Source organism: Thunnus maccoyii, chromosome 9 (assembly GCF_910596095.1).
Source record: "Thunnus maccoyii chromosome 9, fThuMac1.1, whole genome shotgun sequence".
NCBI lineage: Eukaryota > Metazoa > Chordata > Actinopteri > Scombriformes > Scombridae > Thunnus > Thunnus maccoyii.
In genome coordinates this window covers 20,996,391-21,009,199 of record NC_056541.1, presented here as the reverse complement: position 1 = coordinate 21,009,199, position 12,809 = coordinate 20,996,391, and the positions used below count along the sequence as shown (strand labels likewise).

The window sequence follows — 12,809 nt, the reverse complement described above, 5'->3', positions numbered from 1 at the left end:
AATTGACATCCTGATTGGCTGCACTTCATTCGGTACCTGCTCAGGCATGAGGCCTTCGATGTAACAGGCTGGAAAAGTGAGACAATGTTCTCCGTGAGGTTTTTAATAGAGAGAGCCGTGAGACTTCGGTCATGTGATTTTTCACTGAATATATTTTTCCGCAAAACGTTGACTCCAAAAGCATGTGGGGGTGTCTGGAGATCTTTTATTTGATTCCATATTTAAATCTAAAAAATCCATTTAATAGTGCTGCAGCAATAAAATTCAGTTTACAGACTTTTTTAAAATTTTTATTTGGTGCTTTGCTTCTGAAGAGAAACCACCATCAATCAGACAAAATCTTGACTAGAGGTTCTGTTTTTATTGTGCAGAATCCTAATCATAAAGAATAATAATGTTCTCTGGTTCTGTTTCCGTAGGTCTTCCAAGGGAACTTTGACAACGACACACACAGAAAGAACGTGATAGATCCACCCATCTACGCTCGGCTCATCCGGATCCTTCCCTGGTCATGGTATGGCAGGATCACTTTGCGTGCAGAAATACTTGGATGCACAGAGGAAGAGTGAAGCCCTTTCCTCCATCTTTCTGCCATCCCCCCCCGTTCCTTGGCATACTGGAGTATCTCACCCAGTATTTCAAAAATAAACTGTGCAACCTGTAAAAAGAAATTGATTTCCAATGGATTTTTCAAGAATAAGTGTTCGGTTTTGGTGGGTTGCTGTTTGTTCTTTTGTACAATGATTTAAACCTGCCCCTGTTCCACTTTTGTCTTTTCTTTTACTCTTTAAAGCGTGATACGTGTCTTTTTATTCTCCTCAAGATTTACCATCCTGTTTGGAATGAACTTCTGTAATATATATGGGAAAGGTGGGGTTGGGGGGAATGGGTGGGGGGGTTGGAAAGGGGGGTGTCACTGTGGTTTTAACTTGTTGCCATGGAAGCTATTGTACAGTGTCACTTTTTAACAAAGATGTGAATTCTGTCTGCCGTGCTTCATTGGACATGATTAACCAACTTCATTCCATAACTAAACTGTCTAAAATACCATGTAGAGATCAGACGTTATCACATTATCAAATATATTTTTACTTTGATAACTACACTTCCTCAAGCCATGCTTTTACCCTGATGGACACTGGCATTACTACATCAATCAAAACACTATTAATGCTCTTGTATTATATGTAAAAGACTAAGAAATTGCATGGTGCGTGAATTATAAATGTATATTATGACAAATCATTTAAAACCTGCTGCCCTGAGAGCAATGGCTTTGATTTAGGGACCTATTTTTATGTGCATTTTTAAATAGTTCTGAAACATTACAACACACTGCAAAAGCTTACTGAAGATGACTGATATGTGAGACAATAAACAAACGCTGCAGTTAAAAGTGATGCTGTAGCTCAGACACTGAGGCTTATATAGGCTGTCTCTAGTTGAAATGTCTTAATGCTCTCATAAGGAGTTTCCTTTTTTTTTCTTATTTTTGTGTCTATTTGATTATCAGTATACTTTTTCTAAGATATTTGGATTATTGTTTGTGCTTGTTCCTTTTTTGTATTTATTTAGATTTATCTGTCTCAGCTGTCAGATTCATTAAATCTGTGTTTAATGTCCTTGTGTTGTCTTGGAGATCTAAGGTGAATCAATTAAAAAGCTCAGGATAGATTTCATTGATAACAACCCACAAATGTATAATTTTTGGCCACCTATTTAAGATTTCTGTGTATGATTATTTAAAAGAAATGTCAAATGAGTCAGAGAAATTATTTAATTCATTGACATTCATGCATAATTTGAATATTAAAAGCAGTTTTCTATTTTCTGTAATCCCTTTGATATGACATGATAACCGCTAATTAATTTCTTTATTTTCAAAAGAGAGTAAATGTCCAAGATAAATTATATATTAATATATGTTATCTCAAATCTGCAATGATGATGATGAACCACAGTAATAGTACAGCGCTCCAAATTAAACATGGACAGTGTCTTTATTTCAGGGGGAGAGATCTTTATTATTTTACTGGATGAAAAATTATAGCAATGAAACGTTTAAAATGTAACTTGTTGGTGTTTTCTCATGACATGACAGCAGCTCTCTGCATGTTCAAGTGGTTTCAGGGTGCTCAAAGTATTTAGACACATTAATGTTACAAGGGATAAATATACTGTATACGTCAGAACACTTTGTTTATGCAATTTTCACTGTATGGGTTCTGCTGTTGGCTGCGTCCTGCAGTAAATGAATGCTTGGTTGGTTGAATAAATGGAAGTAAACAAGTAACTTAGGTATTGCAGCAGCATCAAACCTTGCAGCCGGTTCTACATGGGTTGAAAATAGGCTTGGATTACTCTTGTGGTTTTCACTCTTGACTAATTTTCCCAAAGCTCTCATGCTAAAATGAGAGCTGAAGGGAGCCGTGTCTACTTTTTTGCTCCCTGTGTGACTCAAGACTTGTTAGCTTTCAGTCACTTAACTAACCAATCATTCCATATTGTAGAAATACAATACATTTTTTCTGAGATTGCAGCACAGCCTGAAAGAGGGAAAAAAGGTAATTTAATGCTTCAACCTTTCCAAGTAATTTTAGTTCCCTGAATAGATAGAAAATACAAGAGTGCCACTGTTATTTTATTCACTTTATATTTCATGAATAAAAGTTCTTCGGAATCAAAACTTTATGGACTTAATTTTACACCCAAAATGACAGAAAGCACAGAAAAGAAAAAAAAAAAAATACCAAGAAATTTGTCACCACCCAAATGTTTTGGAGCTTACTTTATATTGCTGTATGCCAGGGCATTTTAAGCTGTCCTACCTTTAACATGGATGTTGTTGTAGTTGACAAGTAACTGTATGAAGTCTGAAAACAAAACAGCTTTGATTGTTATCTGGATAACTGGAACTGAATAGCCAAATGTATTCTGATTTGGCAAACTACAATATGATATAATTCAATATACTATAATGGCCCTGATGTGTCTAAACATAGGATGATCTTGGAAAGTTTACTTGTGTTATGTTGCCAAACTCCAAATCTGTACTTTAATGTAAGTTCCACTGAAAGACTTTGCTGTAGATTACCAATATGTGAAAATTGTTATTGGTGTGAATCAGTGACTGTCATTCCTTAGGTTCATAAACACAGGATAAGCATAAACTAATTATTCCTCACAGATGACATTTTCCATTCTGACTTCAATTGTTTATTGCCAAATACCTTCATCTTGGCCGGCATCTGCTCTGAGCGATCTTTGTAGTTAGCTGCCTGTGAGCACTGATACAAAGCTTTGAAGAAGTTTGCATGATGTGAGTTTGAACTGTACAGTAAAACAGAGATGTCCACAGGCACATTATGTTCTTGCATATCATAAGGATCTAATAGCCTTTACTTTGTACTCACCGTCGATTGTCTTGTGCATTGTAAAACTTCATCTCACGGGTTAAAAAGGGGAGCAAAGTGGGAACTCATCCTGTCTTTGTATTTCTGCGTCAGCTGTTCACATTTTACCTGCTCAGTCTGAGTGTCAATCACTATCTAGAAAAAGTACCTATTATAATGCTGGTTAGGTTCAAGCCGGCAGAGGAGAGCGAGAAACTGTGTACAGTTAAAAAAGATGATGCTTCAAACAAAAGCTCTTTCAGTTTGACAAATAAAAACATATCTGTGAAAAGGATGTGGTTGGTGTGTTTTCTTTAAATGTCTGATCACTTATTCTCTTAATCCCTTCAAATGATTAATCTTTATACAGTTCATTATATTTTGTCTATCCCTTTTGATAAGTTTGTTTTACTAGCCTCACTCATCTCATCTTGATGAGATGAGAAGTCCACCTACTGTAGCCTGAAGCTGAGGTATCAGGCATTCATAGAATGTGTTGCAGAAGGTAACATCAAATGAAGGAAATTATCAATATTCACCTTTGTTTTTATCTTGTCTTGTTTAACATCACTGTTTTTCTTTTACCTTTATTTGTCTACTTTTGTTATGAAGTTGCAATTACAATAGTTGCTATGACAAGTTCTTTGCCTGCTATACTTATGCCGTTCAAAAAATAATAGGCCTCTCTGACTTGCTGATCATCTTTATAGATTAGCTAAAGATGAGTCATTAAAGGAATAGATCAACATTTTGGGAAATATGCTTATGCGCTTTCTTGCCGAGCGTTAGATGAGAAGATTGATACCACTAAGATCTGTCTCAAAATGTAGCTGGAGCCAGCGGGTGATTAGCTTAGCTCAGCATAGAAACCAGAATCAGAATCAGCTTTATTTGCCAGGAATTTGACCTCGATTTCCAGCAGCTCTCAATGTACTCATATTCAATGTACAGAAAGAGACACATACATACATTCAGCTAAACAAGTACAAGGAGAGATAAGTGGGCATAAACAGCTATTATGTGAAGGAAAGTAGGTGGAAAAAGAAGAATAAAAATATATAAAAATTAAAAAAAATATATACATACACACACAACAATGGACAGCAACATGCATACAATGTCTAGCCTATACAGGGGTAAAACAGCTAGCCTGGCTCTATCTAAAGGTAACAAAATCTGTGAACACGTCATTTATCTCGGTTGTTTATGAAATACAGCAACCACAGTGTAAAATTGAAAATTTGTGGTTTTGCAGGGGACTATGCACTGGCTGGGACCAGTTGCCAGGCAACCAGTAGAAACTCTAAGAAGTAACTAGTCACTATAAGCAAACCTGTAGCTGGCGGTAGCTTCATATTTACTGCACAGACTTTGCCAGAATGTCAAACTATTCCTTTAAATTACAAGTGAAATTGGAAGCAATTCTGTGTGTAAAATAGTCAGAATTAAGGCAAAATAAAAAATATTGAATCACTGTCCTCTTCCTGTTCTGTTAGCCTACTCTAGCTACTGTTATCAGTTGTAACCAGGACTGTTTTAAGTGTCAGTATTGAGTGGTAATGCAACAGCAATCAAATCATAAATAAATGCATGAAAATTGAATACTGGTTATGGTAGTTTGATCCCTTGGAGTTTATATGCCATCTGAGGAAGCATCAGATGATGACAGTGACCACAAGATATATTCTTCACTATTTCCAAACAACACTACAGTATTTAACATGTTGCAACAGATAAACATTACATGTTCTGGGCTTGTCATTGCTGACTCAGCTAAACATAACCAAATTTAGTATAAGCATAATTTAAATAATATATTCTATAACTATTCTACATACAAATACAGTAGCTTTGTATTTTAATTCCAATTCAAACCCTCTTTGTAAAGTAGTCTGCTGCCTTTGTCCTGCTTGGCCTTCTACTCCATCAAGCTTGGCTCAGTGTCAACATGATTTTACCACATTAAGTTGCTTTCATCGATTTTCTTTGTCCTGCCATTGCCAGTTTCTGTGTCTCTCAGGGGAGTTTTCCCAGTTGTGGCAGGGGATCAAAGTGTGAGTCGCAGGACCGACACAGCAGTGGCACCTGAAATGTCCAGTAATGATTCTGTTATCAAAGTGTCTGCAGGGAGAGGTAATTGCCTCGTAACTCAGGTGAGTGAAACTACTTGGCAATTAAAAGTTGATTAGAAAACAATCAGTTTAGTCTGGTTGTCCTTTCCATTAAAGCTTGATCAGTAAAGATTACATTCAAAGAGAGCGTGACCACTTTATGGTGGTCTTTGAGAAGGATTGTTCCCACTTTAAATGAATGTCTCCTACGTGGTATTTTACCAGCGTCAAATCAATACAGAACACAAAGCATTTCCGCATAGATTTCCTGTCTAGCAAAGGACTTTTGAATGAACGTGATCTACTCATGTTGTCTGATGAAATAAGTTTAGGACTTTTTATGACAGCATTTCACAAGCAAGGTGCTATCATTACCATCGACTGCAATGTTGTCAATTATAAAAACAAAATTTCATGAGTACATTTAATCTACATATTTATCTGGATTCAAGAAGCTTCTGTTTTCATTTGAGAAGTGATCTGTGTAATAGAGCAGCATTACATTGTTTGCCATCTTTACTTCGACATTTGTGTTCAGACTTTTCTATTTTCCTTGACCTTTATATTCCCTGTTCAACTTCACTTCTTCTGTATTTTCTCATGCAAGGAGCCCAATTCTATTACCACAATCAAAAGGCAAGCCATATTTATTCTGGTGATCCACTGATTAAATTTACCTTTCCAAACTGAATCAATGAGTCACCAGATTAGAGCGTCGCTGCACTGTGTAAACCTGAGGTGAAATGAGGCTATGACACGTTCATTTACAAAAGGCCCTCTAAGAAATTTTTTTTTTTTTTTTACTAATTAATGTAAGTTATTTCTTTAAAACTTCACAAGTTACTAAGACACAGTATGTGCAAGCATGTGAAAATGCTTTTCAGCCTAAGTGAGATTATCAGTTTCAATAACTGTTTTTTGTGCTAATTCAGCACAGATGAATACATAATCATGATTCTGCTGACCAGGGAGATCAATGAAATAAATTATAAGCATTATTAAAAGTGTAGTGGTTCTAATTTGACTTGCACCAAACTCCATAAAATGAAACTGTGTTAAAATGGTGAACAGTGGCATCATCAAACTTAATAACATAAAATATGTACAAGGTCTTGCCAGAATCCATTTCAATTTTTTTTTTTCCCCTCTGAATCTTTTAAAGTTTCAAGTGTGATGCTGCATAACCCAAGAGCCCTCACATTTCCTCAGACTACAGATATTAAGAGTAGCATATAATGGTTCAGAAAGGTTATTTTAAAAGGCCAGAGTGAACGAATAAGTAAGAGGAATAAAATGTTAACAGAGAGAAGAATGTAATCTGGAGTCTCCCTGACTGTAAGTCTATAGTAGCCTATGTGCAAAGCTATTTGTGGAAACGTGTAGAGATTAGAGGTCTTGTTCCCATCAGGAGCGTGTCCACCCTTGTGCTGTAAAACGTTACATTATCAAGTGAGCAGAAATGACAGGGCTTGGATCACATTAAATGCTCTCCTGCTGTTCCCATGTGTAACTGACTGACAGGGCCGTAACAGGATTGGCACAGGAGACCGACAAAAAAAGAGAAGTGTAGCAGGAGCTGCCTCCTACAGTAGAGAAAAAAAGCTCAAATGTAGAAATTCTTTTGAAAAATATTCACATTTTAAATTAAACAGAGGGAAGATGAATCCTTGTTAATAGGCACACCATGAAAGCAACACATACCTTAACTGTAAATTTAGTGATGAGGCGTGACATTTTAGCACTGTTTAGTTTTATGAATATAAAAAACACATTAGATGATCTCAACAACTAGATAAGACATAGTTGCCACTATCTGTCTTTATGAATTCTGTGATTTTGTTTTGTCTTTTTGGGAAAGAGAAACAACTGATTTTTGTTCATCCTTTTGTTGTGCTCATAATTGCAAATACATAAATGTACAATAAAATGAAGTGTTAAATCATTTTAGTCTACAAGTATGAAAAATATCCTATGTTATATATCTTTTGTTTGATGTGCTGGATGGAGTTTTTCCCTTTCCTCCTTTTTGTCATACAGTATATTTACAAAGTAAATACTCACTGCACATACACTAGTACTGCATGAGGCATAACCGCAAAAGAAAGGGTTATTACAAAATCCTGTAATTGTTGTGTCAGCCGTGACAGTACATGTTGCAATACTTTAAGCATGATGGATAACATTATGCTGATTATAGATTAGTCTGGTGGTTTGTTGACATGAATATACGGTACTGGGGAGGGGGGTGGATTTTGTGCCATACGGTCTCACATACAGTACAGCTCACATGGTCAAGGTAGCTGTCTTAACAAGTTTAACTGCAGAAAAACAATTGGCAGATTCCCGCCTCACACAGAGAGCAAATGTTACACATAAAATTATTTCCAGCACTAAAGTACATGTATCACTCTGACTCCAGGGTTAGAGGAATGGGATATGCACTATTATGAAATTAAAGTGACAGGACGGTATACAGTGGAGCTAATGTATAAGGCAAGTCTCACCAACAGCTTCCTTTGCTGAATTAATTGCTCATGTCTGATGCTTGATACATTTTTGTAAATTCAACATCCATTTATGGAAAGGGAGGCAGTTTTTCAGGCAACTGGTGAGTTGTCACATCATCCTGCAACTTATTAATTATCAGTTCTGGATTTTGGTCCACATGCTCTGCAGGCCTTTTCCAGTGGGTATGTGGTCAAATGGTCCACTATAGGGAGCTTCCTGACTAATTAAATGAAGCAAGCGTCATGGTAAACCAGGCCAAGGGATTTTTCACAATTAAGTTGTCAACTCAAAACTTGTTCTTGTGAATATCTTACTGCTGATTTATAGAGCATTAGAGGGGATGTGTTAACCATTAATAAAGCAATTAGTTACCTATAAACCATTTATAAAGGGGGATTATTCAAGAGAGATACCCTCATAAATTATGACGTGAGGTATGTAACCAACTGAATCAATTTGGTTAAAAACAGTCTTCATGGTAAAGAGACCAACACTGACACTAGTGCTGAAGTCAGATGCTTTACACACGTTTCCATCCATTTTTTCCAGTTTCTGTCTCTTTTTTTAATGATTTATTATTCGCAGAAACAACCACTGCTGTGCTCTTTCGTGAAGACAGAGGACAATCTAATTTGTTTGATTTGATGTGTCTTTTCTGCCAGTCAAAATGAGCACTCTTGTTATAGATGGCAAAGTAATGATTTCTTCTCTGTGGGACAAATCTAACCACAATGTCCATTCAGTAAAGATCTTAGATGGCTTTGACGTTTTCACCCCATATGAAAAAACACAGTGATTATAAATTCGATCATGCCTCAGTGTGAGCATTTTATATCTAGAACATTACAGCCCCAACCAATGTTTGAGCTATATTTAGCATCACTCATCATAACTCTCTTGTTATCTTGCTTTGTCTAGTCTTTGGGGAGCTTTTGGCAGAACTGGGCCATTCTTGTGTGCACTGTTCACCTCTCTAATGAAAATGATGCAAATGTTATTTTGGATTCAGTTATTGTACCTGTTGAACATTCAAGTGGGACAGAAATTACCACTAAAAAAGCTTCAGAAAGCATAAAGCTAACTCTCATCATTTATTATTGAGGTCATCTTGAATGCCTTATTTCATATGTATTCTGCAGCAGAAGAACTCCAGTTTCTATGAGAACAGATAACATGAACAAAACCTAGTCCTGTCAAAGTAAACATCACAAGGACATAAGTCATTATTTCACAGTGTGACAGCATGTGTATCTGCTCCCAAGAAATGCATTCTGAAAGGGCAAGGACTGATTAGTCAAGCTGTTCAGCATTGGTTATCATTATTTAACTACAGTTTAACAAATCATACCTAATTATATTAAAACACAGTCTGAGTAAAACACATGCTTTTAACTAGATTCTTGATATTTTCACATTACTTCATGTACATAGCAAACAAGTACATTATTAGTGACTTGTCTGATTCAAGTTAAAGCTGTTCTAATGAAGATCACAATGGATGGTTAACAAGTGAATTATCAAAAGGGTCATTCAAAGTAATGAACCTATGGAGAATTCACCTGACTGTAATTCTCCTCAGAGTGTTTTAATGTCTTTCAGTTCATTGTTTTGGTTTCATGGTCCACGCATTTACTCTCTTGGTTAACTCTCACTGCTCTCAACAACATTTTTGTCAGTTGCAACAGGCAAGCTGGTGAACATAGTGGAGCTTTTAGCCACTAAGCCAAGCCAGATATTTCCCTCAAGTGTTGATGGGGACAAAACCAGAGCTAAAAAAAGAGTGGGTACTGGAACCTCTTCATCAGGTGGCCAGAAACACGACTCCAAATGAATGCTAATGTTCCTCCATGTCAGCTGGATGCATAAATAAGCAACTGTTTGCTAACAAGTTAGCCAATGCCATATCAGCTTGTTTTATTTCGTATTAGTTTTAGTAGTAGGTGTGGTGGTGGTGGTGGTGGTGGTGGTGGTAATACTGCTATAAGTATTAGCATTAGCAGCAGTAGTGCTAATATCAGGAGTTAAAATTTTGAATGAATACCCACTTACATTGATATGGACACATGATGAAATTACATCATCACAGCAGTCAAAGAAGGGTGTGTCTGTTTCTGGATTTGGATATAGTGGCAGTTGAAGTTATTATTAATAAATCTTAGCTTTGCCATGATTTAAATGTTATATTTGATTCTTCTGTATGTATTTAAATGCTGAGCCTTATGACTCTCTTGTTATGCGGCAACAGAATGTGGAAGGTTAATGAGAAAATGTATTACACAATACAGTAGAGGATCCCAGTGATTGGAAAGGAATATAATGAAAGGAAGCAGATGAGAGAATTGAATAAGAGACTGAAATTGCTTTTTAACTGTTTAAACTTGAACAGCAGCTTCCATATTCTCCTACATTTTCTCTTAATAGGACTTTCAAAGATAAGGAAAATTTAATATTGCATTGCATTGGCTTTAAAAACTGCAATGTCCTGAGCTTTTGCTACTATGGTAGTTTCATATACCTCTGAGTACGTTCACTTCACTTTACTTTGTAGAGTTTAGCACTCTATATTTAGGCAAACCTTTGTGGTGCTAATTGCATTACAATTACCACAAACTGGAAAAGAGATTTTAAAGGTCAGAAACCAATGGGACAATCAAAGGTTTGTGAGGGACATGACGGGGGAGAAAAACAGAGAAGAAGAAAAGGAAGAGGGAGAAGCAGTTTCTCTTTCATGACAGAATGAGATAGATGAGAGATGTCTGGAGATGTGGTCCTTGTCCCTCAGTGATGTGACTGTCTGATGAAGGTGACAAGAACTTTGCAGCAGAATCTATGAAAGATACATGAGCTTGGCTCCGGTGAACCTGCAGTCCATGTCAAGAGGAATGTGAGAGTCCAGGGGCTGCGAGTCATCTCTTTAACCACTTGCACAAAACCTGAGCACAAATATGGTCTAAACTACTCAGTACTGTAGGCTGAAAGCTTTGTGAACATATGGAAAACTTCAGAGTCAGGGCAAATCGTCCTTGGAGGTTCTAGCAAAGTGCACTTCTTTAGGTTTAGCATTTCACACTGCTTTGCCAACATATCTTTCACTTTTTACAGTCAAATCTCTTTATTGGTGCTTCTCTGGACAAAAGTATAGAACAACAAGATTTAGTTGTGCAAACATACACCAGAACAATTAAAAAACAAATTAATTTAATTGAAATGGTACAGTGTATGAGATTTTGCGCTGTATTATTCTTTTTCTCCATGGCCACTGGTTCTGCTTTTATAAAAATACATTTCACTAGAGGGAACATTGAGGGCATGATATTGAGAAATGATTTGATGTGATATCTGAAAAATCTAATTAATTCATTTCTCACACCTCTCCATCTTTTTGTCACTCTAAAGAGAAAAATACTGTCAAGGCCACACACGCACTGATCCATTGCTTTGCCATCAATGATTTTTGAATGGTGTTAGTGACTAGTTTTGGAATAAATTATGACAGCTCTTATCTTTTGCTGATCCTGTGGGCTTGTGAAACCTAGCCAACATGTTTAAATTACTTCTTTGACTGGTAGTATAAATATGCATGCTTCTGTAGACCCTCTGTGGACCCAATTAGAATCAAATAATACAAACAAAATCCCTAATGGTAGTAATAGTGTGGTCTGGATATTTGTATCTGTGCTTTAGCCTGAAGCATTTTCACTGCATACATACTGTAACAATTCCTTGGCCTTGTATCATTTAGATTTGGAACTGATCTCGTTTATTTTTAAACCATTTTCAGGACTTAGTAAGACAACAAAACCAACAACATTAGGTGTAGTATGCCAAACACATTATTAAGGTTAAAAGTCACAGTACATAAGTCTGAGTACATCAGTCACAGTAATGAGGTAATAATTTTAAAAAAAAGTACGGAAACCGTAAGATACCATCATTATAAGACCAATTATACAATGTACAGTTATGATGGAGCTGATTCTATACAAACTTTATTCAACTGGCCCGTTAATACAAGTGGTATATTTCTTTTGATTTTAGGGTGAATTGTATGGCATGTTTTTTGTGACAATAGGGTATGGTCAAGTTAATTTATGGGTTTATTGTGGAAAAGTGACCTGGTTGAGTCCACAGGATTCCATTTTTGTACAAATATGAATCATAGTCATTTGTTTTGTACAAATAAGTGCAAATGTCCAATGAGATAATGCTTTGTACTATTGTTTCCCCATTTGTAAAAAACTACTGTTGACTATCAGTTGTTGCCACCCAGTAAAACTTGCTTTTGTGTCCACTGACATTATTGTTTAATTCCACATATTGCTCCACTTTGCCAGTGTAGCCAGATGTAATTAAAATGTTTTAATGGGACGATTTGGGGCGTGTAATGATTAGAGCCAGTGTACTGAGCGTTAGAATAGCTGGGCAGTCGCACAAACTGCTGGAGGCGAGCACTGAAATTTGACTGAGGAAGCTCTTTCTTGTAAATGTGCCATGTTGAGCCTGTCCTCTAACGTCAGAACTGAATGCATGCCCTTTGGTAGGATATCTGAAGGGTGACGTTGTTATCTAGAGGGTAAACATACTATCTCATTCATGATCAGAACCTCAAGGACATTTTAACTAGACAGAGATTGAATCCACGGGTCACTGTGATGGATGCAGTGGCTGCTTTACTGATAACAAAGAGTTGTACACCTGCAGTGAATTTACACGACCTCATTCAGCAAGACATTTATGTGTTTTCAGTATTTGTCTTCTGTTATATTTTAAAGCAATTGGATTGGCTAGATATTAAGAG

General features: G+C 36.4%; 1 protein-coding gene across 2 annotated transcripts in view; it reads left to right on the top strand.

Annotated features, from left to right (window-relative positions):
* Positions 1–869, top strand: part of LOC121904435 (EGF-like repeat and discoidin I-like domain-containing protein 3) — a 119,652-nt gene extending 118,783 nt beyond the window's left edge. For both annotated transcript variants that reach the window (XM_042422188.1, XM_042422190.1), the window contains one exon: positions 420–869. In XM_042422188.1, coding sequence (XP_042278122.1) covers positions 420–569 — 150 coding nt within the window. In that variant the 3' untranslated portion in view covers positions 570–869. The remainder of the gene's footprint in view (positions 1–419) is intronic.
* Positions 870–12,809: the final 11,940 nt, after the last annotated feature.